General features: G+C 39.0%; 1 protein-coding gene across 2 annotated transcripts in view; it reads right to left on the bottom strand.

Moving 5' to 3' along the window:
- LOC126419179 (organic cation transporter protein) overlaps positions 1 to 27,664 on the bottom strand; it is a 489,944-nt gene that overhangs the window by 28,648 nt on the left and 433,632 nt on the right. For both annotated transcript variants that reach the window (XM_050086308.1, XM_050086309.1), the window contains exon 6: positions 10,859 to 11,027. In XM_050086308.1, the coding sequence (XP_049942265.1) occupies positions 10,859 to 11,027 (169 nt within the window). The remainder of the gene's footprint in view (positions 1 to 10,858; positions 11,028 to 27,664) is intronic.

The following is a 27,664-nucleotide window of genomic DNA, read 5'->3' as shown; positions in this document are numbered from 1 at the left end:
CTGGTACTGCCAGGGATTCTTCCTTGGTGAGAGGAACTGGAACAGGATCAACTTGTCATGATGCCAATTGAGAATCTACTTGAATGGGGAGTAGAGCACCAAGAGCTGGATAGCTGACAGTGGCTGGGAGGGCCATCTGCCAACCATATGACCCTCCACACCACATCCAAATGATGCCACTGACAGCAGTGGATGCTCCACTAAAGTCTGAGTGTGGAGCTCATCATAAAATCAGTCTGATACAGAATCTCTCAAAACCACAATGAATGTATCTTTGCAAGTTGGTTAGCCATTTGCTTGGTAACTGAATTGTGCAAGACATTTTATTGATCTGCTTCAAATCAATTAGAGAACTATTAACGTAATTCATGCTCATATTTGAGTACATGCTACCACCCCTCACCTATGAATGCCTGAAATACAGAAAAATACTTTAATGATATGGTTACAATAGAGGGAAACATTCCACGTAGGAAAAATATATCTAAACACAAAGATGATGTGACTTACCAAATGAAAGTGCTGGCAGGTCGACAGAAACACAAACAAACACAAACATACACACAAAATTCAAGCTTTCGCAACAAACTGTTGCCTCATCAGGAAAGAGGGAAGGAGAGGGAAAGACGAAAGGATGTGGGTTTTAAGGGAGAGGGTAAGGAGTCATTCCAATCCTGGGAGCGGAAAGACTTACCTTAGGGGGAAAAAAGGACGGGTATACACTCGCGCACACACACACATATCCATCCACACATATACAGACACAAGCAGTCATGCTAGGCAAGCACATTTTTCAAGACACAGAATTGAAAAGTTTTAACTAACTTTGTGAAGCAATCATCATCAAAGATACAAAGCACTTCAAACAACCCATTCAGTCATGTTTATGGTACCACTACCTCCATGTCCAACTTCTCAATCATATGTAATTCATTTAAAATTGCTAGGTTAGTTTTATATTAAATGTGTAATCAAACCAGATGTCTAAATCACTAGCTTTTAAAAGAATTATTTTGATATAATGTAGAGTAATATGCTTGTCGAAAACAGCATACTATTACAGGTAAAATGATCAACAACTTTATTATAAAATTACAGGGAGATTGAATAGGTAACCAGTATCTATGTTCAGGAGGTGATGTCCCAATGTACACTATCATAGATTTTGGAACTGTTAGTTCCTTCATAAAAAGGAAATAGAGGAAGGATGGAGAGTAGAAGCAGGTCACTCAGACCCCACATTGTCATTGTTGATCCTCACAACTGGTGCCTCCCTCTCAACCCTGGGTCTGATTGACCTGCTTTTCCTTTCCAACCTTCCCCTTCACTCTTTCCTCCCTGATAAAGGTACAAACATTATTTGATTTGGTTTTTATTTGGTTCTCTTGATTACATATTGTACAATTAGTGTACTTGTAATACAGGATAATTCAAGTGAAATAATATAGTGTTGCATGAGCATTTTATACAGTATATCATAAATATACCATTTTATTTTTTCTATGAACAGTTCATTGTGTATAAAATTACAATATGTGGTTTACTGGCATAAGTTTAAGTGAATGCTTAAAATAGTAGAATAAATGGAAGTACAAACTTTCATAATAATGACATAAATACAGAAACATATTTGCATTTTATAATAATAATTTAAATTAGAACACAATTTTTTTATTTTCATGACATAAGTAAAAGTATCACATTTTTCTTTTAAGAGTGAGCCTTTACCTAAGTGGTTTCCTCTATTCTTACACTAAAGAATGCCTTATAACTATAAGAATCCATTCATTTTATATATAAAAAATTGATCTATCCTGCATGTTTTTAGTTTCCTTTTGAATAACAGCAAATTATTAATTTCCCATTTTGTACTGTTGGGGAGCTTATTGTATAGCATCATACCTGACACAGTAACTCCCTCATGTACTATTGAGAGAGTTGCAAAGCATTAGTGAAACTTTTCCAGCAGTCATTTTTTCATTGTTGTGAATGTCACATTTTTTGTGAAATATATCCCTGTTGTGGGCAACAAACATCAGTGAGTATATATATTGACCTATAACAGTAAGTATCCTGAGAGACATTAAGAGACCTCCGCAGGATGTTCTGTTAGAGATCCCATATATTAATTCACTATTTGCTTTTTTAAGTTTGAAGACTTTTACAATTCCTGCAGCATTTATCTGTATGATTATAATACTCTAATAGAATGTAAATATGCAAAATATGACAACAGCATCGTTTCTGTGTCAACAAAGTGAGAAACAGCTCTCAGCACAAAGCATGCTGACCTCTAAGTGTCTTGTCCAACTCAACAGTTCACTCTTTCCATCTGAACTGTCTAGATGCCTAGGAGTTTGGTTCATTAATTATCTGATAGTTAATATCCTTTTCTGGAACTAAGTTTATTTGTTATCTGAAACTGTATGGTGTTAGTTTTTGGAATTTAGGATTAGGCTATTTGCTATGAACCATTTGTGTTCTTTGTAAGTGGCTGTCATGGTTGTATCCTGCATTATGGTTATGGGCACTTTGAACAGAGTATTTTCGTAATCAGCGAACATGTCAATTTTGCTCTGTTATTAATTTAATTCGTAGACAATTAATGTAGATCAAGAACTAGTGCAAGGCTTGAGCCCCAGGGATTCTGTATTTTACATTTCCCCAGTCTGAGTTTATTGTTAATTCTGCCTCCATGAAGACAACTCTGTTTCCTACTGTGTAGATAAAATTCTGTCCTTGATGTCACAGTTTGGAAACATTTTTAGCAATGTGTTATGATACACACAGTCAAGTACCTTACAAAGTCACAAAAGATCCCCATTGGATACCCTCTGAAATTTAGTTCACCTAATATTCCATCTGTACAGCAAAATATAGCTCACTTTGTGGAGAAACCTTACAAGACCTAAAGTGTGTAGCTGTTAGTAAGACATTCGGTGTAGTGTGGTTATAAACCTTACCATGTATTTTTTTCTCAAATACCTTTGAGAACACTAGCACCAGAGAGATGGGCTAATGGTTAAATATTACATGCCTCACTCCAGTTTTGTGGACTGGCATCACTGCCTTATGTTTGAGTGTATCTGAAAATATCCCAGTTTTAACCGACTGGTTGCACAAATAGCACCATATGTGACTATGATGATGTATCCTACTGATACATCATCATATCCAGGTGAGAAAGCTTGTAAGTCATTTTTTAAAATTTCTTTAGGAGTTGTGATTTTGAAATGAAGTGCTACTTTTCATTGAATTTACATGTAATTAAGTAGCTCTATGGCTTCTGTGGAAGACTGACTGTTATGGTACCCTCTTTCTTCAGCTATAGTGAGAAAAAAATTCATTGAAATATAAGGCTTCAACTTTTTGTTTATTGTGGCCTCTACCATTACCAGAGGACTGTGACATCCCTGCTTGTTCTGATTTTACGGTCCTGTTTGTCTCTCTTATGATGTTCCATTTAATTTTTACTTTATTGTTTGATTTGTTAATTTTTTGTGCATAATGCCTCCCTGATTAACCAAGTTATAACAATTCTCAAAGAAAGATGAGATAAAAAACCATCTACTTCTTTGTGTGTATTAGCAGTACTTTGAATTTCTCAACTGAAAGAATGAATAGAACAGCCATTCTACATATACATCTATATTCTGGAAACTACCATATGGTGCATGGCAGAGGATACAACCCTTTGTACCAGTTATTAGTGTTTCATCCTGTTCCATTCACTTATGGAGCGTGGGAAGAATGTTATTTTGAATGCCTCTGAGCATACAGTAATTATTCTTTTCTTATCTTATCTTCATGATGCCTATGTGAGCAATACATAAGGGGTTGTAGTATATTCCTACAGTAATCATTTAAAGCCGGTTCTTGACTCTAAACTTTGTTAATAGACTTTCTCAGGATAGCGTACGTTTATGTTAAAGAGTCTTCCAGTTCAGTTTCTTCTGTATCTCTATGACACTCTCCCATGGATTAAACAAACCTGTGACAATTCATGTTGCATGCCACTGTATATGTTCAATATCCACTATTAGTCCTATTTGGTATAAGTGCCACACATTTGAGCAATATTCTACAACTGTTCACACGAATGATTTGTAAGCAATCTACTTTATAGATTGATTGAACTTCCCTGTTAGGAGTCCCCATTAGCAATCTACCACTAAACTATAGTTTACCACATGCTTTACCTGTAACTGAACTTATGTGATCATTCCATTTCATATCCCTACAAATTGTTGCACCCAGGTATTTATATGAGTTAATTGATTCCAAGAGTGACTCACTGATATTAAAGCCATATGATAACATTTTTTCATTTTGTAAAATGCAAAATTTCATGTTTCTGAACATTTAGAGCAAGTTGCCAATCTCTGCACTACTTTGAAATCTTATTTATACAGCTTCTTTCAGATAGTACTTCATTATAGGTAAATGCATCCTCCTGATTTTATTATTAACACTGCCTGAAAGGTCATTAATATACTACATGAACAGCAAGGGTCACAGTACCCCTTCCTGGGGCACAATTTAACTTATTTCTACATCTGACTATGACTCTCCATTCAAGATAACATGTTGCATCCTCCCTACCAAAAAGTCCTCAATCCTGTCACAAATTTCACTCGATACTCTATACAATCATACTATTGACAATAAGCATAGGTGTGGTATCAAGTCATATGCTTTTTGGAAATCAAGAAATACAGAACCTATCTGATTGCTTTGATTCAAGGCTTTCAGTTTGTCATATGAGGAAAGTGTGACCTGTACAACAAATTGATGTCGAGGATATTGGACAGTAGTTTTGTGTATCACTTCTACTATCCTTCTTGTAGTCAGGTGTGACCTGTGCCTTTTTCCAAGAACTGGGTGTAGTATTTTGTTCAAGAAATCTACTGTAGATGTTAGTTAGAAGAGGGGCTAAGTCAGTCCCAAATTCAGTATAGAATCTGACAGGGTTTCCATCGGGCTCTGGAGCTTTGTTCAATTTTAATGATTTCAGTTGTTTCTCAACATCACTGGTACTAATATTAATTTCATATATCTTTTCAGCAGTATGAAGATTAAATTGGGGCAATTCTCTTAGGTTTTTCTTTGTAAAGTGACATTTGAAAATGTAGTTAAGCATTTCAGATTTTTCTTTGTAACCCTCAATTTCAGTTCTTTTCTCATTGACTAGGGACTGGACACTAACTTTGGTGCCACTAACAGCATTTATGTATGATCAGAATTTCTTTGAGGTCTATGAAAGATCATTTGACAATATTCTGCTATGGTAATCACTGAAGGCATCATGCATAGATCTCTTGGCAGCCAAATGCGTTTCATTCAGCATGTCTATCTACAGCCCTGCACTTCGTTTTACACCTATTATGCAGTAATCTGTTTCTTTAGATTTTTCTTTAGAAGTTTCTTTACGGTTACTGTATATGATGGAGGTTCCCTCCCATTATGTACTGGTCTGCTGGGTACTCATCTGTCCAGTGCATGGTCAACTACTCTTTTAAACATGAGCTAGAGTTCCTCTCTATGCTCCTGTCCTGTGCTGAAAGTTTCAGGTTCCTCACTGAGATAGGACACTATTGATTTTTTTTATCTGGTTTACTGAACATATTCTGCTTGTTTTAGTTGTCCTTTATTCCCTGGTAATTATAGTAACCACTACCATATCATGGTCACTGATACCAGTTTCAATGTGGACATCCTCAAAGATGTCTGGTCTTTTTGTTGCCAGTAGATCCAATGTATTTCCATTATGAGTGGGGTTCCTACCGATTTGTTCAATGAAGTTTTCAGAGAAGGCATCTAGTAAAGTTTCACAGGATGTCTTATCATGCCCACCATTAACAAAACTTTAATTTTTCCAATTAATTTTTGTATGATTAAAGTCTCCACCATTCATTACAGTATGATTGGGAACTTACTTACAAGTGAACTGAAGTTTTCTCTGAAGGTTTTGGTTACATCAGGAGAGGAATCTGGTGGGCGATAGAAGGATCCAATCATTATTTTATGCCCACCCCTGATATGAGTCTTGCCCACACACTCTGACATGCAGCTTTAATTTGTACCTTGGTCAGTCGGAGTCTCTTGTCTACTGTGACAGAAACACCAACTCTATTTCCGATTTCCTATCCTTTATATATACTCTTAAATTTATCTCAAGAATCTCACTGCTATTAATTTCAGATTTCAACCAGCTCTCTGTACCTAGTATTATTTGAGCTTCACTGCTCTTCAAGAGTGCTTCAAACTCTGGCACTGTTGTGAATGCTTCGGCAGTTCACCATTAGGCTTTTAGTACTCTCACTTGTGAGAAGCATTTCTTTTATTCTTACACTGATACTTCTGGATTTTCTACAGCTATCATTATCTGGATTTGGTGGAGAGTCACCTAACTTTAAAAAAACCTTGTGTGGACCCCACACAGTCAGCTACCTGAGTAGCAGCCTCTCACATGTAGTGCACGCGCATGACCTATTTAGCTATTTAGGGGGACCCTACAGTTCTCAAACCCTACGGGCCAAGTCAAGGCAATCACAGCTTGGCATCACAGAACTTTCAAAGTATCTGATTCAGTCTTCCACTTGACTCAGAACCAAAGGGCCACGATCAGTTCTGGGGACAGTGCTGCAAAATTATGGGCACCGCTGAAACTCCATGTGCAAGGCTGGTGTTCTCAACTTTCTCTACCAGTTTCTGGAACGAACCGAGAATGAGCTCAGATGATGAGCATCATTTTTTGCAAAGTGTGTCACAATCTGCATTTCATTGCACTCTCTTCCGTCAATAGCTGCTGGTATAGCCCCTTCAACATGTTAAATGAGGCCCCCAGGCATACGCACCGAGTGCATCTGGTGTCCTTTCCTGTCCCTTGCTGTCATTTCCATAACAGGTACCATCATTTATCACAAGTTTGAACTGCTGACTGATTGATTAATTGAGAAGGTTTATGGGACCACACATGAGGTCATCAGTCTCACAGTTCTGAAGTTAGGCACAGAAGAAAGAGGGTATACTAAAAGTGGACTGATCTAGTCAGGGGAGTCAAATGATAAAACAATGAAGTTAAAAAATACACAGTCAAAAACATAAAAGGTGAGACCAAATCTAAAAACTGGAAAAAAGAGGTGGGATTTCCATTGGGGAGTGGTCATGGGGTCCCAGACTGAGAAGACACAAATAGAGGTCCCAACCACAACCACCATGCCCCTGCTCCAAGAATAAAACAAAACCATATATCTGGAAATAAAAACCACTTTCATGGAGGAAACTGAGGGCCAGTTCAACCATCTGTCAGTCATCTGCTAATGTTAAATTTAAGGAATTGGGAAGATTATACTTAGTATGAGGGGCCAAAAGAAGGGTACATTCCACCAATACATTGGATGCTATCAGTATGGCTCCACCATCACATTGTGGGGGTGGTTCGTTATGTAGGAGGAAACAGTGGGTGAGCCTAGTACAACCAATGCATAGACAGCATAAAACAGTGGACTACTCCTAAGAGGAGCAGAAGGAAGAGCACCAAACTGAAGTAGACTCCTTGATTGTGCAGAGTTTATTACTATGAGCAGTAGTGCAACAGATGTCATTCGATTTTTATGCAAACAGAGATTTGATGTAGATCTGCATATCCATAGCTGGAATCGTGAAAGGGAATGACAGGTAAGTATCTGCTTCTCCAGCCACACAATCAGGCAGTTCATTCCCAGGGCTGCCCACATGACTTGGTACCCAGAGAAACACAACTGGGCAGGTGGCATGGCCAAGGACAGAGAAAAGGTCATGGATAGCAGAGACCAAAGGGTGACTAGAGTTGATAGCCTGCAGGCTGCTTATTGAGACTGAACAAATTAAAACACTGTGGAGGGAGGCCTGGGAAACAAAATGGAGGGCTCTGTGAATGGCTAGAAGCTCTGCTGTAAACACACTATCATGGCAATAAATGGTGTTCTAAGCCAGTAGGAGACTCTGAAGCATATCCCACCTTATTGACTGTCTTAGAACCATCAGTGTAGATGATGATGGCACCATGGAGCTCTGCAAGGTGGGCACATAAAAGATGCCAACGAACCATAGTGGCGACAGAGATCTTACGACTTTGGAATACATCGGTCCTAATCCCTTGTCCAGGCACCATCCAAGGATATGGGATAAAAGACACAAGGTGCATTCCAGTCAGTGGAGATGGAGATCCTGACTGAGACAAGTGAGACACATGCCAACCGGCAATCTCACCCATGGGTGGATGTCAGGAGGGAGACATCCCTCATTGGCAAAGAGGACAGGGTACATGGGACGGTCAGGGAATTGGCGAATGGCGATAGCATAAGAAACCAGGAGTTGGCTCTGTCATATCTGTAGAGGAGGAATCCCTGCTTCTGTGAGGAGACTGTCAATGGGACTAGTGCAAAAGGCAGCAATAGCCAGATGCACCCCACAATGGTGAACAGTTTCAAGCAGTTGCAAAGTGGAAGGAGCTGCTGAGCTATAAACCTGACTCCCATAACCTAGTCTGGACAAGACTAGAGCACAGTAAAGATGGAGAAGAGTGATGTGGTCTGCACCCCAAGATGTGTGGGCCAGGAGGCAGAGAGCATTAAACTTTGGCATCCATGCAGTCTTTAGTTGACAAATATGGAGCAGTTATGTCAGCTTTTTATAAAAAATAAGGCCCAAGAAATGGGACCGTGCTACAACATCGAGACTGTGACAAGGTGCCGGCAGTTACTAAAAGCCTGTCAGATGGCTGTTTCCAACTTGAGTAAATGGTCAGTTGGAGATCATCCTGCCCAGAAGCCACACTGATACAGGGGCAAAAGGCCCCGAGATTTGGGTACCCAACATAATCTGAAGCTAATCATCCTCTAGAGCAGTTTATGAAGTACATTCATCAGACTAACTGAGTGGTAGTTGTTGAGAGACTTGAACTGCTGATGGTTAATAGACCACTACCCTTTTGCATCTGCTGCGTCCTGACACCAGACAAAACAGGTTTCCTCAAAACAAGTGAAGTGATTCCTGCTGGCTCAGTTTCAGTTTCCATGAAAGACAGCACCTTAGACTTAAATGATTAATGGAAAATCTCATATAAGATGTGAAACAAATACTAACAAAGAGATAGAGGGGCTGGCCAGTACTTACCTCAGCTCAGTACAGCCGATAGACACACATAAAACAGTACTGAAAATTTACATTCCTAGCTTTCGGAACTTTGTTCCTTCATCAGGGAGGAGAGAGGGGAAAAAAGGGAAGAAGGGAAAGTGGATTCAGTTACTCACAACCCAGGTTATGAAGCAACAGGGAAAGGTAAACAGGGAGGGTAGCAAGGATGGAGGCATGGTTGTCAGAGGAAAGCCAAAGATATTCTACTGTAAGTACTGTGCCAGCTTCAAACCAAAGAGGATGCATACAGAAGTAAAGAGGTATATAGTATAAAGATAAACACAACTATGTAGGATGAAAAGATGTGTGAATGGCTAAAGAGGAAAGGGAAAGAGGAGAAGACTGAAGAGTGAATGGGAGTGAGGTTGTTTAACGTAGGTTCAGTCCAGGGGGATGGCGGGATGAACCTACGTTAAACAACCTCACTCCCATTCACTCTTCAGTCTTCTCCTCTTTCCCTTTCCTCTTTAGCCATTCACGCATCTTTTCATCCTACATAGTTGTGTTTATCTTTATACTATATACCTCTTTACTTCTGTATGCATCCTCTTTGGTTTGAAGCTGGCACAGTACTTACAGTAGAATATCTTTGGCTTCCCTCTGACAACCATGCCTCCATCCTTGCTACCCTCCCTGTTTACCTTTCCCTGTTGCTTCATAACCTGGGTTGTGAGTAACTGAATCCACTTTCCCTTCTTCCCTTTTTTCCCCTCTCTCCTCCCTGATGAAGGAACAAAGTTCCGAAAGCTAGGAATGTAAATTTTCAGTTCTGTTTTATGTGTATCTATCGGCTGTACTGACCTGAGGTAAGTACTGGCCAGCCCCTCTATCTCTTTGTTAGCACCTTAGACTTGTTGATTAAGGAGATTGGTACAATGCCCAGAGTCCTCCCTGGTTCCCATCCACCATATACAGGACACCTGGACCTACCATTGACACACCACTCCCAGTCAAGTTATTGAGTAATGACAAATCCTGTACTTTCTGCATAGGAGACCGGATCCACGGAGCAGGATGGTATTTAAGATACCTCTGATACATGTATCACAGGTACAAGACTCTTGGGAGCTCTTCCAACATACTGATTCACAGCAGCTGGCATCTCCTTATAATATTAAAGTTTTTCAGTGTATTTGTCTCTTGATACAATTAAGTAATCAATCAATCAATAAGTTAAAAATATTTCTGCATTATTAGGATGGATAAGCCCCACATAATATTCTTATGACACACTTCTTTTGTGAAATGAAAACCTTCTTTCCAAAATATAAGATAACAAGAATATTTTAACATGTGGTGCAAACATCCAAAAAGAGTAAGAGAATTTGTCACTAAATCTATTGTTTACCCATTTTTAACAACCTGTTTCCTTCAGTAAAATTCTCATCTATGTGTGTATACAAAATTTATATTATCCAATTTACAGAATTGAATAAGATGTGCTTTCTGAATGTTAAGGGATAAACTACTTACACAAAATCACCTTCATTTCAGTCTTTCTTTGAAATGATAATGTGTCTTTCCCCTTGTTATTTTATCATTATTGTAACTGATAATAATACCAGTATGTCTGTGAAAAATAATTAATTTGTCTAGTTGTAAATGAAATATAACAACGTTCAGTTGTATGGGAAACATTAAAAAACATTGCATGTTTGAAGTAGGAAATATTACTCACCAGATGTTGAAAATGAGCAGCACGGCAGGTATCGATATGGCTAGCTGCAGTTTCTGCCAGTCACGCAGATAGTACGCAATGACAGGTAGTGTAAGCTGCCCCAGTGGGTACGACATATTGTAGAGCAAGCTCAGCAGTGTGCGGTAAGTTGGGTGGCAGACTTCTGTCACTGCAACACCAGAAGTGGCACATGGGATCTACTGTGGTTGGTTGAAGTGAAACATGTACATGTGACAAATGCATAAATGCATGAATGATTTCCACAGAGAAATTCATAAAACACCTATGTATCATAAAAGTGTACTATACCAACCCAAAATCCTCTACAGTGCTCTCCCCAAAGAACTAAAAATAATGGCAAAACTGCACATATTTAAAAGAGAATTAAAAAACATGTTCTTGAGCAATAGTTTTTACAGTATTGAAGAGTTTATGAATCATTGACAATAAAAGTGCAGTTAATATTTCCCTGATATAATAAATATGTGTAATTGCTCACATTTAAATACTTGCTGTTTCTATGAAAGTGTGAAACAGTGTTAATGTAAGAATGGAAATAATCTTTGATGTGAGAATCACTAGCTTTTTTTTTGTGTGTTGTTACCCTACTTGTGTATTTTTATGTTAATGTTCTAATAGTTCTATTAAAATTGTAATGTCTAAGTGACAGTTAAAGTCAATTATAAATTTTCATGTACATGTCTTTTAAATTGTAATGTTTATTGGCTAGTCCTATGTCATTTTGATGTTATACTACAAGGATGCTAATAAATTGAATTGAACTGAATTGAATAGTGGCCAGCTGGTGTGGTTTCCTTGCCAAAATGCTCAAGGTTACTCCCTTGTGAGAGGACACGAACAGTGACATTCCATAAAAGGCTGCAGACGTGTCATGTCTACTGGAGCCTGTACTAAGCTAGGCACAGTTTCTCAGCATACACCAGTGGGCAAGATAACCACTGGGCACACAAATCCCATATTGAGAGTTATCCTAATGAATGACAAAAATGCGGTCACAAAGTTTGTCAGCTATGTTCACAGATTACTGTGACAGTGGAATCTCATTATATTATCTTACTTTATTCATATGATGATGGACATTTCAGTATGACAATTAGGAGTGCAGCATTATTAAACTCAATTGTTTTATCCACTCTCAATGCACATTAGAGCATGTAGCAAAGTTCTACAGAGGATTATAGAGGGATAATAGTGTGAGGACACTGGAAGAGCTAAATATTAACATTCCGAATGGAGAAGTGCAGCATGGATGAGTGGATATTTTAACACTGAAACATCAATAACCAACAGAATTGCATTCCTAAAATTTAATAATAATAATAATAATAATAATAGCTTTATTCAACATCGAATGGTACATTGCACATGTACAAAGAAACAGTAATGATTAAAGTTATTTGTACAATACACAAGACACATTCTTCTGAATACGTCATTAATTTACAACAAAATTACAATAAGGTATTTACTTATTTCTATTCACATAATTTCACAGAGCATTTGTTGTTCTTCATATAAGTATGGTACTCTTCTAATGTGTAGAAAGGGTGTTTTACTAAAAATTTCTTAAGCTGATGTTTCAGTTTAATTGTAGGAAGAGCCATGACTCCTCTAGGCAGTACATTAGCTAATTTTATACCTGCATACTGAGGCCCCTTTTCATAAAGTGCTGTTCTGTGGCTGCCAATGTAAAATCTTTCTTTATTTCTAGTATTGTACTGGTGGAAATCTGAATAAGTGTTTGGGTGCAGTCTTTTCACAAGCAATATGGCTTTTAGAATGTATGTGTTTATAACAGTTCACACCTCTGTTTTTGGAAACAAGTTGCGACAAGATTCCCTATATTTTGCTCCACAGATTATTCTCACACCCCTTTTTTGAAGAATGAGTAGCTCATCTAGATTAGCTTTGGTTGTTGCCCCCAAAATTTCAATACCGTAATTCAATTGAGAGGAGAAAAGAGCATGGTATGCAGTCTTTAGGACTACGGTGTCTCTACAGAACTTGCTAATAGTACTGATTGCAAATATATTTTTTGACAACTTAGTTGCTAGAGAGTCAATATGTGTGTCCCATTTCAGGTTGCTTTGGATTGTTATGCCAAGGAATTTTACACTAGACTCTTTCTTTACCAAGTCGTTGCCCATGTGTAATTCAATTTAATTATTCAAACTACTTTTGTTAAACTCCATCAAACATGTTTTACTGGTGCTTACATTTAAGTGGCTTTCATTAAAAAACTGAACAATTTCTTTTGTCACATTATTACACTCGGCCTCTAGTTAATTACATGATTCCTTTTTACATACAATGGACGTGTCATCGGCATACAGAACAATTTTGGAATTTATAGTACAGGATTTAATATCATTTACATAGATCAAGAAAAGAAGGGGGCCCAATACCGAGCCCTGGGGCACCCCATATTTTATGCAAGTGATCTCTGATTTGTAGGCACCACTTTCCGTTTTAAGTAGAACAAACTGCTTTCTATTGCTCATGTAACACTTTATTAGGTCATAAGCAGCGCCTCTAATGCCCATGCTCCATAGCTTGTCTAATAGGATGTCAACGTTCACACAATCAAAGGCTTTTTCCAGGTCTAGGTATACACCTGCCACATGTTCCTTGCTTTCGATACCCCCTAACACCTCTTCAATTAGTTGAGCAGCTGCAGTGCTAGTTGATTTACCTTTTACGAATCCATTTTGATTTTCGAACATCACGTTGTGTTTGTTAAGAAAGTTTATAATCCTGTTGTACATAACTTTCTCAACTATTTTGGAAAAGACAGGAAGGATTGAGACTGGTCTGTAGTTTTCTATTTTGTTGTTGTCACCTTTCTTAAAAATGGGTGTTACCTGTGCTATTTTTAGTCTGTCTGGAAAGGTGCCTGATTCTATTATATTGTTGACTGCTGCAGACAGAGGTACAGAGACATTTTGGCTACAGGCTTTTAAAACATTAGTATTTAGGCCATCATGCCCAGCTGAATTAGAGGGTTTTAGAGAGCTAATGATGCCCATTATTTCTGCACAGTTTGTGGGGGCTAGATATATACTATGGTCACATGTATTACCTTTAAAACTGTAGTGCATGTTTTTACGTTTATCATTTATGGCTTCCCCTACGGAAGAAAAATATTCATTAAAAATATTTGCAATTTCCAGTTGGTCTTTTATGAGCATGCCATTGTGGTTAATAGTAAAGTCCATACAGGATTTGTCATTGCCGGTTCTAAAACTGTTTATGACTGCCCAGATGCCAGTAGTTACGTTGAGTGAGTTTTGAAGCTTATTTGCAACATAGTTGCTCCTGGTCTGTGTAAGTAAGTCCTTATAGTGTGCTTGATATATTTTGAAGGCTTCCTTTAGCTCAGGAATATCTCTATTATTCAGCATTGCACTGTGGAGTAGTTTTAATTTTTCCCTCGCTTCAGTGACATTACTATTTACCCAAATATTTTTGTTTATATCTTTTGTTTGTTTCATTTTTGTGATTACAACTGGTCATGTGGTATCAAAGCAGTAATAGAAGTCAGCAGCAAAGTTATCATATGAAAAGCTATTATTTTCAAACCATTTTATTTGTGCTAGCATCCAGTTCAGTCTATTTATGTTGTCATTATACATTATTCTTTTAGTTACAAACTGTTGCTTTGTGGTGACAGTGGGGGCCTCATGGCGTTCCAATTTAAGCTGTACTGCATGGTGATCTGAGATTGCTAGTTTTAAAACTGATTTCCGATTGGATAGTGTGTTCACTTACATACAGCCATTGTAATGCCACTTCTTCGATTTTCATAGGAGTCTCATCCCACAGTGGATCACTAGGAGGCATAAGACCTTAAGAGCATATTGAGTTTGTAAAGAGGGCTGCATGGGACACATTAAAGCAGGTAATTGCTGCTCATCTCCTTTATGAGTCTGAGGGCAGTGTAGATTTTAAAGTACATTTACTAGCAGAACTCTGACAGTCTGCACAATGGCGGGCATCTCCTCCCTCCTTACACCATGTTAGCCATAGTTAACTGAGATGAGATGCAAGACTAGAATATTCAGGATCTATATATGAAGAACAAGACTGCTCACAATGTGAAAAATCACTGGCAATGTTACTGGGACCAAAAAACAGCATTTACAAGTGAGTTGGTCTGAGTACGGAAAGCTCAATATGAGTAATGTGTCACAATTACTGGAGCAGACCATATGCAATCTAATCAGAATGGATCAGAGGAGATGGAGATGATAGTCCTTCAAAAACTATGCAACTAATGACAACACATACTCTCTCAATTACTGAAGCTGAATGGTTGCATCTGTTTCCAAACATAGCATTCACCATTTCAACTACTGAACCAGGTGTTGAAGGCTCAGAAGCCAATGGAAATAGACAACCACCACCACCACCAGATCTGTGGTGATTGAGGAACTTACACTGTCTACCCTGGTGGTACATTACTAGAATTGTGTTTGCCCTCATCACTAAGGGGTGGATATGCCTAAGGGTTTTATGTGTTTCAAACAATGCAGGGGCACTCCATAGCTATAGTATCATCACACAATGACAGTTTGATGCAGAGACCAAGTGAGGTGGCATAGTGGTAATAGACTGAAATGTATTAAGTTTGGAAACTTGCTTCATTTGTTATATTTTCTGCTCCCACAAATAAGTAAAATTTTTCACTCTTTTGTTCTATATCTAATGCAGCTGCACATGTAACATGTAATACGTACTGACGTGTCAAATCGTTATTTATAAAAAATTCCCTTTAAATTTACAGTTCAGTTATTTATATTCATCTTCCTGATTGCAATGATCCAAGTGTCTTTACTGGAAGACTGAGTAATTAAAAGGTACAGCTAATTGAAGTTACAACAACATCAAATCATTAGAAAATGTTTTAAGCTAATGGGAAGCATAGGAGGTCCCAGTACCACTCATTAGAAAGCAGCTATTTCCAACTTTTCAAGAACATATTCTAGTTATCTGAAATTAACTAACTTATGAAATAATATTCAGAATGATTTTCCTATGGAAAACTAAAGATATTACTATAAAAGATTGTCATTCAATATTGTATTTTATACCTTATTCGCCTGCAACATCAGTTTCTTTACATTTTGTAAATTTTATTTGTAACATCAAAATTGTACAAAATTTATAATGCTTTATTTTGGAAGCTATTGTTAAAATTCTATATAAGGCGATGCAGAGAGGCTTTGAGTTAGTTGTTGAGTTGTTGTTTTGTCAGTCAGTTTTTGAAGTTACTTTTGGAACTCAAAGAGATCAGTGAAGTCTGTCCGTGTTTTGTTTACATGATGAGTGTGCAGTTGGCATGTCAATTAATGTGAATAAAATTTTGTGAAGCCTGAAAATTTCCCATTCCTTCATCAATGGATGAGGCAGAAGAAACTTAAGTAACATTCAACATGAATCGTTACAATACCTCCCCCAAAATGGTTAGTCTGTGACTGGTCAACACACAGATAATATCATTATGTCAGTTCATGTGAAAATCTGCACTTACCTGATCTGATCTGATGCTAACATATCAGTGTCAGTATAAAAATGTCCATGGTAAGGAAGTGAATGCTAAAAATCTATGCAGTTTTAAGTTTGCACCCCAACATCATAAGAGCAACAACTATTTATGTAAACATGATGTAGGCCACACAATATATGAATTTCAAAAGTGGTTCATTCCACTTTATTTGCACTATAATGTTGTCAATGGCTAATTTCAGTGGAAACCACAATGTCTTAGGGTCTTATGAGCCAGTAAATACTTAATCTGAAAATGCTCACGATCCACAAAAACTATGTACTACTATATTACTATAAGTTAATTACTGTGCACTGCTACTTTCACATTCCTGTCACTATACTTTATGGCATTGTGAAGTTCAACAAATGGTCTGATTAATGGCTAGTTGAGTTTTCTTCTGGGCATGTTTACAAAGGAAGAGATGTGTGTCTCCTTGACTGTGTAAACTGCAATCTGTAAAACTTGAAATAGTCATCAGCAGCATTACAGTGCAAATAAAGTGGGATGAATCACTTTTAAAATTCATCTATTGTGTGGTCTACATCATTTGCAACTACCCTGCACAGTAACAGTTTCCAGAATATCTTTCAGTAGATCAAGTTACCAGACTTCAAGATATGTAAGACCAAGTGCGACATCAGCAACAGGTAAGGGGCACATCACAACTGGACTCAAAGTAAGAGAGCTGCAGTTCAAATTCCCGTCTGTTCATCCAGATTTAAGTCTTTCATGGTTTTCTTAAATTGCTTAAGACGAATCCAGGATGATTCTTTTGAAAAGAACATGACCTATTTCTCCATCTTGCATCCATCAATCTAAGCTTTTGCTCTCTCTAATTATGTCATTGTCAATGGGATGCTAAATTCCGATCTTACTTCATTTTCCACTGCAGCGACCACTGCAATCAGAGACTGATCCTGTGGAAACACAAACATACAGAAAACGGAGAAAAAGCTCTACAAATGTGGAGGCGACTGGACACAATCAAGTACAGTGCTATATAACACATTCTGATCAGTGCAATTGGCTTAGGTGTTGGCATTTGTGCGACATTTACAAGCAATTTTAGAACACAGAACAAGAGGTTATGTCATGATCGCGTGGATAGAACCGACATAGAAAAATCAATTGAATTGCAAAAAATGACAGGTGAATAGCTATAAATTGACCAAATATACACTGAAATGTGGGGAAATTGAAGTACTTGTGTATCTTCTGGTTCACGCTGAACAATTTTTGTACATAGGAACAAGTATGCAGCAGCAAGAGGAATCTAAGAAAACGTCGACATTGAAGCGAAGGGAATCAGGGAAGCAGTCTATTTTTTTCCCTTGAGGCAACATTATATTGCATGTCTATTGAGGTACCAGTGATACACACGAGTTGACTACTGTATATGACACTTTTTAGGAAGACAGAGAACCATCTGTCTCTAAACTTACTTGCATCTGCGTTAAAGTATCACAGATAGTGGATGGGGTGATTGATTGAGATGGAGCTATAATGAGGTATGATTTAATGGTTGACTGATGATGCATTCTAGAGAGGGAGAAGTTGCTGCAGGTCAATTTTTCCACTGTTCTGTCAGGATGCATCAGTCGCCTGACATAGTGAGCGTTCTACTCGCTTACAGCCACGTGTTCTGTATGTGGTTTAAAGCACTGTCTACTTTTGGTCATTAATGATAAACCTGTTGGTCATCAGAGGACTTCCATCTCGTGTAATGAAACGTGACACATTCCTCTAAATGAACTTTGATTTATGCAATGTACTCCATCCTCCCTGTCGCATCTTTGGTGTAAAATCGAGACTTCAGTGTCATAACTAAGTTAGTGATAGGTGCTTGTGAGGCAGTGCAATCCCTCTGCACACTTTTGCCTGACAGGTGTGCTGTTTACAGAGTTAGTGATGGAATGACTTAATTTTCGCATGTCAGACGCCGCTGCTATGCCTTTGTTTCCTTGTAACAGGTATTCGCTGTTACTAATGAGCATTTTATATAGGGCTGATGCAGGCATAGTGTAATTTCTGAACCGTGATCAGATGTGAACAGCTGGTGCTATACATCTGCAGGAAACTATATTGTACTCGTATTACACAGAGCCAATGTTTTATGGATGTAGTTTTTGTTTTACGGTTCGATAATGTAGTTTATTGTTGAGAAACCAGGAAGAAAGATGTATGTCCTGCACTTGAAATATATTTATTTCATTGGAATATTAACAGCACTACATTCCATACAACTGATACATTGTAAATGCAAGCGGTCTAGCATTATAGTCCATTTTAAGTGCAGAATGTTATAGCTTTAGGAGTGCATGTGTTTATGTTCTCTCTTACCAATACCTTCCAGGTATCAATCCTAGACTCTAGAACAATACTTTAGAGTTGGTAGCTTCGTTGATTTATGTAAAAATGCATCTAACTCCATCCGTCTGGGGCTCCATTGTGCATAAAAATTATTCATTTCTTGTTCTTCTTAACCATCTGCTATTACATCACGACACTTTGAACTCTGTTACTACACATCGATAAGGAGCACTAAACACCTCGACATGGGCACATCTTGAGAAATCTTGTGCACTTTGAAGGATGAGGACTCTGAAAGCTCCACTCATCCACAAGACATGGAGTGTAGCAGTCTACTTCTGGTCGGTTGCAGATTAATTCGGTAATGGTGCTGCAGGGTGGGTTGGTCAATGCCAGTGTGATGAGGGTCTTTCACTCTCTAATTTTACCCTAAGACTGTGAGAATGCTCTGTGACTCTCATACACAGAGATAGATCGTAAATTATGCACTATGCTCGAGTTGTTAGAAATATGTAGGGCGCTGTCTGATATACTTTGATTGTGTATGTGTTTGAGAATTAACAATGAATGGACATACAGCACAGTCATCTATCCATGTTCACAATGATGCCCACTAATTAGATACCGATACTGAAATAGGGAAACATGCTGCCACATCATTGGTCAGTGTTGAAATTACTGTAAAATTGCTAAAATTGTTCACACTATCAATTGTGATGCTTATTATTAGAGTTCATCGATGGTGTCTTTTCCATCCCATCCATGCACTGGCACGCTGTTAGTTACCACAGAAAGATTGACTGATATTGCTTGTTTGAGTTGGAGAATGAGTTTTGGTGGATGGACAGCACCTTCTCGGGTGGATAGCACCAAAACAGTGATCGTGTACATGACTGCAGTATGAGGAATCAGTCTGAATGGAATGCTGAGCCATCAGCTATTCCGTCACTATGACAGATGAGTTTAAACATAGTTTGGAACCCCACACCAATGCCATAAAACTCTTGCAATTTCCTTATGTTGTAAATGACTTATTTAAAATCATCCAGTGTGTGTGGTGTATTATGGTAACAGCAATAATAATATGGTTTACACTGTGCGATGTTTAGAGGTGGCCCAATTGACCTATCTTCCCTCCAAAATTCAAACTTCCCACCGTGGAGGGCTTGGCGGGGTGTGTGTGTGTGTGGCACTTTCCAATCACCTTGGGTAGTGGTACTCGTGTCATCAGCTGACATCACGGCAGTCATCTTGAATGACGTCAACCGTGTCACAGTGGGACATCTTCGATAACAGTACTTTGGGGTGATGTCCTTTTGTCTGCGGAAGGCAGCAGATCAGAGCATCTTAATGACAGTTTAGAACCTGATGAAGACCTCAACGTTGTGGCAGAAAAACAAAATGTTTGACAGTGTACAAAGCATATTAAAGCAGAAAAAAATAATGTTTCAAACAATGAGACAGTAGGTCTGTGGGATATGGTCATCCTCCTACAGTACAGATAATCAAACTTTAAACTGGTCTGTGTAGTTGATCAATACCTGTATATTACATAGGTTCATCACATGTGCTCAATACCTGCATGCATGCGGTATTTATTTTCAATATATGGGAGGAGGAAGATGCGGTAAAAATCAGTTACCTGTCAGATGAAATTAGTTGAGCTTTTATAGGTCATAATTTTTCTCTGATGGATGGTACAGAATAATGAAGATAGCATGTTGGGGAGGTAGATGTGAACGGACATGGATCTGTAGTATTTGTATGTAGTTTGGAGAAGCATGACAATGCAGTAGCAAAATCCACAACCTTCCGCCCTCCCCCCCCCCACCCCCCCCCACCCCCAGTTCCCTTACTGTGTTTTATACTAGTGTGTTTTGCAGGAGCAGGCTCCGTTTCCGTCGAATGGTCAAAACAGTTCTGTCACAGTAACTCAGCTTCACCTGTTTGTGCATGGATTTCAGGTGGTGGTAGATATAGTTTCCTCTGACCCCTACTTAGTTCTGACTTACACTGGAATGATCACGTGTGCAAAGGTGCAGGGATGGTAGAGTAGAGTCTGAGGAGGCATTTGCAGGATGCATAGGGGGCTACCTAGAATGAAACGGTAATTTTACTGTAGCAGACAGATTTGAGAAAGGTGACTCGTTTCAAGATATGAAAGCGCCAGAAATATGATTCACTAGAGATCTGGAAAGCTAGTGCACATTTCTTATGGCCTCAATCATCTCACCATCTACTACTGTTTGTGATCCTTCTCAATCAACCATTGCCTATAGCCTAGTAGATTTATCACCGACCCTCGGACATTGCATCAAGACAGAATGCGTTACAAATATTGGAGAAATATCGAGCAGTGGTGCCTTGAAGGAGTTGCAAATACCGGTTTCATACCATGCTCCTTAGTTGAATTGCTTTCAAAATGTGGTAATTTTATTATGAGGTTGTACCATCGACGACTGATACTGTACACTCTGATGATCACCGTCTCTGTATTTGTCTGGAAAAACCAATTCATTCAGAGGTAATGCCATAATTCAATTTATAAAGCCAGTATAGCTTTTAACATGGATGCCTGTGTGCATCTGTAGAACCAAGACCACTTGTGACAGTTACATACAGTAGTTGTTGGGATTAGGTTTTTTAACATCTGGGAGTTTGTAAGATGATTAAACCTCTCATTCTAAGACATTGTGGTAGCACCCGCAAGAAAAACTTATGAGACAGGTCCACCCATAGTTGATTTTCAGTCAGTATTATTTTGTATCGCCAGTGATCAGTTATTGACAAAGTAGTATACTTAGTAGTAGTAGTAGTAGTAGTAGGGAATGTGCGATATGTTTGCCTTGAGCATCAGGTTTATAAAGTATGTGCGTGTTCAGACATGTGCAAAAGGGAATGACTATGTCCATTCATAAGGAAGGTATGGATTTGACGTCAAGTACTATGACTGCAAAGGGAAGAGTATGTCAAGTCATAAGAATGGTACCGATTTCTATTTCCAGAGCCACAGCCATCAACAGGGTTTATTTCTGATACTTTGCTCATTGTCGAATCACATTCAACTGAGACTGCAATCGTAACATTTAGTTGTAAGTACGGGGATAAAATACATATGTGAGCGATTTCTTAGGATGATTGATTCTACCTACGCGTGCTTGGCCTGCAGTGCCGGTGACACGTGTGGTAGGAGCTGTCAGAATGGAGAGGCCTGTTGGAATGCAGGAATGTATCCGAGTCAAATTTGCCATCCTCTAGACTACTGAATAGTGAACTAATACTTAGTATGTGTTGGGCAGCTTTCGTGATTGCTTAGAAATTTGAGAAGATTGAATATGGAGGTGTGTTTGTGCTGGACCATTATTCCCTCTTATGTAAATTGTTTGGTTGACTGCTTCGGCACGTTTTGTGCCTTTATTTAGTTGACAGAATATTGATTGTGGTGTGTGCATCTAGCAGATGAAAGAGACATTTGCTTGTTCTCTAGAAATAAGAAAGACCTTAGTCGACTTGTAAATTATAGGGATGATTTTGAGTCTGTTACATTATGGACGTCGGTATTTGTGAGTGGAAATATCATTTTCCTCTATTTGTTTTGAGTTCTCGTGTAAAGGTCTTCGAAGATGTGATAAGTGCTAAAGTTTTGGGTTTGTAGAGAAATAATTACCAATGTACATCTTCAGGATTATGCTGCATGAGTGATCAGTAGGCTACTGCTGTGTCCTTGATATTGAGAAGCACTGCCAAAATGGTATAATATTATGGCAAACCATGCGAAAATACATATGTTGTTCTAATCCCAGAGTCTGGAGATGGGTATAGAAAAGCAAGCAAGCAAGCAGGTCCGGACCAGAAACAGTAATGTGTTTGTACCCATGGGTGAAACAAGCCAGTCTTTGCACAACAGCTCAGAGTGACTTCGATCCACTGACAGCTTTCTGATGTAAAAGGAATGATTTTCTATGGCGAAGGATATGAATTGTATGTTTACTACATCGACAAGGTATGTGGTGATATATTGCTGGGCTGGAGATCAGTTTCATGCTCTAATATTCAATCTCCTGTCCTCAGTATGAGAGCAGTGTAATTGAGTAAGGGTCTTTCAGTATTTGACAATAGTTATGGGCACTTTGCAGAGTTTACTTGCTGGTGCAATATGGTGTTCTGTGTAAAATAGTTTTTTGCTACTGAAAGTCACGTCTGTAGAGAGAAAGAAAAGGCGGACAGTGCTTTCCTAGGACTGAGGAGAATCATGACATATAGCTGGTGTGAGTGGAGGCATACCATAATTTTTTCAGGTGCTGTGCAGATATAAAAGGTAACTGCACTGTTTGTGTAAAATGTGTATATATTGCATTGTAAAGTTATTGTGGTTTATGTTGTGGCATGACTAGAGAAGAGGACTGTGTGTCCTATTATGAGGGACTTACAGATGCAGCACATTGATAACCATGAGGGTACAAGACAGATTTTTTACGTGGAAAATTATGTGCGCTATAGATACTGAGATTCGTTCCAGAAGCACAGCCGTCATGAGGAGACATTACCTGTAAATCGATTGGTGTCAGACTGTTGCAGCAATTATAATATGTAATTGTATTATGTTGGTAAGTATGTTCCTGGCTTCCAATATTCTTGTGAGACTCATTTATTTCATGATCTGTAGACAACTTTGTGGGTTTAACTGTCAATGCAATTTAGCGAACTGTGCAAAATAATTTTACTGTTGAAAGTCTCGTCTGCAGAAAGAAAAGATGGATGGTGCTTCGATACCAGCAACATCAGTAACTCAGCAGGTAAATCTGGAAAGAGCCAGTCATAATGCATGATTCATTCACAACACATTCTTTGTGCTGAGATGTAGGAGTGTCTACATAACGGTGGGAACGTTTGTGTGTGTTGGAAGCTGGAAGCGTAACACTTGATGGACGGAGTATCACATTAGGGCTGCTGAGAAGAGTGCATTCGATGTTATTCTGCACTATTTTCGTAGACAGGTTTTGTTAGGGCAAGAATTTCCATGCATACAAGCTGAGACATCACGAAAACTCTTACAAAAGCACACGTTAAGTATTTTTGGGACACTATGCAATTTACTAGAGTTCGACTTGGTTATTATTTTAAATAGCCATGTGGCTTAAATATAACATTGAGAACATTGTTAGATGCACTTGTGATGGTACGTAGCTACTCGCAGCAATGCATCAGCCACACATCTCGCACGATCCGTTAGAATCGCCAGGGAGAAAGCAGCTTGTGCTATTCTGGAACATTCTGCAGCGTCGCTCGGCAATAAGCCCTTTGCCAGACTGCAGGTAGAGGGAGGGTTCACACCAGCAGAGGCAAACACACGTGTGTGCAGCCCACCTTGGAGTGTCTGCAGTTTGTAAATAAGTCTTCACTCCCGTCCGGTCGCGTCATCAACGATGCCTAGGTGATGAAGTATTTCAAGAGGGATTTCTCAGGCACCAAGCACGAAAGGGATGTTGCTGCCTCATGCGTGTGGGACCCAAACGGGCACCTGTGTGTGGTTTGACAGCTGATGACCACGTCAGTTTGCAGGGCTATCGGTAGACTCCTACGCAGTCTAGTGGACAGGGGGTGGCGGGCTGTGTGTGTCTACGTTGTTTGCGTGTTTGTTGCATTATTTTGCGAGTTGATTTCATGTCTGCACATTTGTGTACTTCATTATTTAGGAGGAGTTGGCATGTCTGTACTGAAATTATTTCGCTACATTAGGAGTTGTTTGCGTGTCTGCAAAGTGTTATTCAGGAGTAGTTTACAGATCTGTGGGCTTTGTAGCGTCATCCCAATCATGTCAGAGCGTGTGTTTTGTATCAGTGTAGTAAATATACTCCATCCCTAAATAAATTGTTCCAAAATAAATGAAGTACACTTCTTCCTCTCTCCAGCAGCCCAGCACTGGACGAGTCCTTTTCCAGCGAATCCCTAGGAGGAGGTGGCAGACGGGTGACTTAGGTTATTGGAGATTACCTATCTTCCCGCTATTTTTTTAGGTTAGTAGAGATAACCATGGTGTGATGCATTATCCTGTTGGAATTTGAACTTCCTGCCATTTTTTCTGAGGATGGATGGGGGTTAGGTTAGTGGAGGTTGCACAAGTGACCTATCTTCCCAGCCTTTTCTTAGGTTAGAAGAGGTTGCATTGGTTTGATGGAATTTTAACTTCCCACCATTGGGGGCCTGACACTTTCCCAGCCATCTTGGGTAATGGTACTTGCATCATCATCTGACGTCACGGCCGCCATCTTGGATGGCGTGATCAACTAACATCAGTTGATGATGTCATCGCCGCCATCTTGGATAACGGTACTTTGAGCCATAATGCAGGTTGTTGCAATACTCATATTAACTGAAAAATACAAATAATAAACTAGTAATACACAACGCAATAGAAGTAAAGGCAGACAAGGGAAACAGTGTCGACATACAGTACAACTACACCAACAATTTCAATACCCAAGTCACGGAAACATCTTCCTAACATTTCTTCATTTTTTATTAATCTAGTCTCAAAACTATGAAACTTGTAACGCCGGAAATGCATATCCTCCTATTTCCATCTATTGTACTATAATTTTTTTTCCTTATTTTGTTACCTGAAGGTATGACGTTTCTGTGTCTTTGTATATTGTAATTGTTTTACTGTTTGTATATATATATTTATGCACTCATGTCGATGTATAATTGGTTTGTTTCGTAAATATTATTTGTATTTTTACGCTGGGTCTTGCCTAGGGAAAACTGCTATCGAACGATTACATCGATGGGTCGTGTGAAGAATCAAAGTGTGTAGGATCTTTGGTAGTGTTAACTCTGCCGCGTGGAGCGCGGGCAGAGGGAGTCTGGCTGGAGTAGCGAGTGGAGCAGGTGTGTTGTGTGACGCTCCCGCGAGTTGCCGGCTTTCGGGGTTTGGCAGCATGTAATTGCGCTCGACTCGCGATGATAGTTTCTGACATGGTGTCGCGGACGGGAAGCATTAGCTGGCGCACATCAAGAGCCCGTTTCGCCTGGTGGCCGTGTCGAGAAGAAGGCGCGCCAACATCCAGCTTCTGCAACAGCGACGGCCGACAATGAGTGACTGTCGCCACCTCCTCGATCGACGGCTTCAAACCTTCAATCAACCAACAAGGAAGACTAAAAGCACGTAAAGTTTCAGAACTGTATGGCAGACCTCAGCTTTTAAAATTGTTGCATCACAAAATTACAGCAACTTAGCATGAACCTTTGTTGCTCATTGTCCCAATTGCATTACCAAGCAGGGCCCCTTCCTTTTCTGAAATGAACCCGAGTGTCGTTGAAATTCAGACGCCAGCATTAAAGTAATATCATTCCATTTCACTGCTTTAATTTCAAAGTTCAGTTAAGGTATTTAGATTACAGAAGCACAAATTAAGAGTGTGAGTTTTGTTACCGTATTTTAGCTTACCTGTGACTACAGCTCAGCTTGGTACGTACTAAATTTTACTATTGTTAATTGTTCAGAATCATTTAATTCAAGTTCAAAGTTAAATCTCTTATTTCTAAATTGCGTAGATTCAAGTAGCTTTTGAAATGATTGTTGAGGTAGTCCAAGACTAACCTTATTTTACTAAATTTCGATGAGCTTCAGAAAGAAAGCTCACTATTAACTTCAGTCACTAAATTAACTTTCAATTTTCCGGTTTTATTAATTCTTTTGCTAAATTAAGTCAGAGTGTAGCGAAATTTATTACTTCTGACAAACTTTCAGTTTTCACACTACACGTGTCAACCTTCAGTTGCCACACTTCTAGTGCTAATTGTATGTGCAATAACCTTTCTTTTTCAGTTACTATAGTAATTGTCCACAGGACTGGTGACCGTAATTTTCCCCAAATCTCAAATATCTAATTACCACTAGTTAATTGTTAATGTAATGGCCACACATTTACTTTCTTTATTAACTTTACCCCTTTCCAAAATTAATTTCCACCAGTTTGATTTGCATTTTTCCTTTCGTTTAGATGTAACCCTTTCCTCCCTCTTTACCGACAGATTAACTTCGGTGATGATTGCTTTTCCCAAATTTCCATTAGGTACACGCGGTTTAATTTTTCACTGTCATTAAGGTCGGTAAGTGAGGGGGAGGTTACACACCGACAGTCTCTATCTTTAGTAATTGACTTATTATGTTAAACTCTTAAAACAAGGTTAAATCTTTTAATGAGCAGATTAAGAGAGCATTTTAAATTTGGTCCTGAAGGCCTGAAAAAGGTTTACTGTGCGCAGTACCATTCTGTGCCTTGCAGCGTCACGCACACTATCTGTGGAGGAGCGTGTGGTCAGCACACTGCTATATCTGCCGTTTTGCAAGAGTCAATGTTTCTCATTGAAGTAGCTTCTCAGTTATCACGATGCTGAGTGCACCTCATACCAGTCATCCCACCAAGGAAAAATTCTTGGCGGTACCAGAAATAGAACTCACGTCCCCCACATGGGAGCCATCTAAGCTGACCACTCAAGCTATGGAATCAGACCACTAATTATACGAAGTGCTGAAAATCAAGTTTCTGCTGTCCCTGAAAGCATTAAGATATGTAACCTGTGACTAAGGCAGGGTGACAATTTTAGGCGTTTACTAATAGTTTAGGAATAGTAAATTCAAAGCTAGTACAGCCCAATATGACTTCACTGTGACACGCGCATAAGCGTATACAGCGTGAACATTAACAAAACCGACAAACTACAGCGACAGATAGCCGGGTGGAAATGGAGGGGGAAAAGGTCCTATGACATTGAGTCCAGAAACGCATCGTTGCCACAGTAGATGGCGCTGACAAATGGAAGTTCCTCTGACCACATGCCCTGTGTTCCTTGTGTGTTACAGGCAGAGGGGCTGACGCTGCGTACTGTAAGCAGCAGAATGGTCCGATATTCATGTGGGG

The sequence above is a fragment of the Schistocerca serialis genome, chromosome 9 (genome assembly GCF_023864345.2).
Source record: "Schistocerca serialis cubense isolate TAMUIC-IGC-003099 chromosome 9, iqSchSeri2.2, whole genome shotgun sequence".
In the NCBI taxonomy this organism is placed as follows: domain Eukaryota; kingdom Metazoa; phylum Arthropoda; class Insecta; order Orthoptera; family Acrididae; genus Schistocerca; species Schistocerca serialis.
The sequence above is the reverse complement of the archived record's forward strand: the minus strand, read 5'-3'. Positions and strand labels throughout refer to the sequence as shown.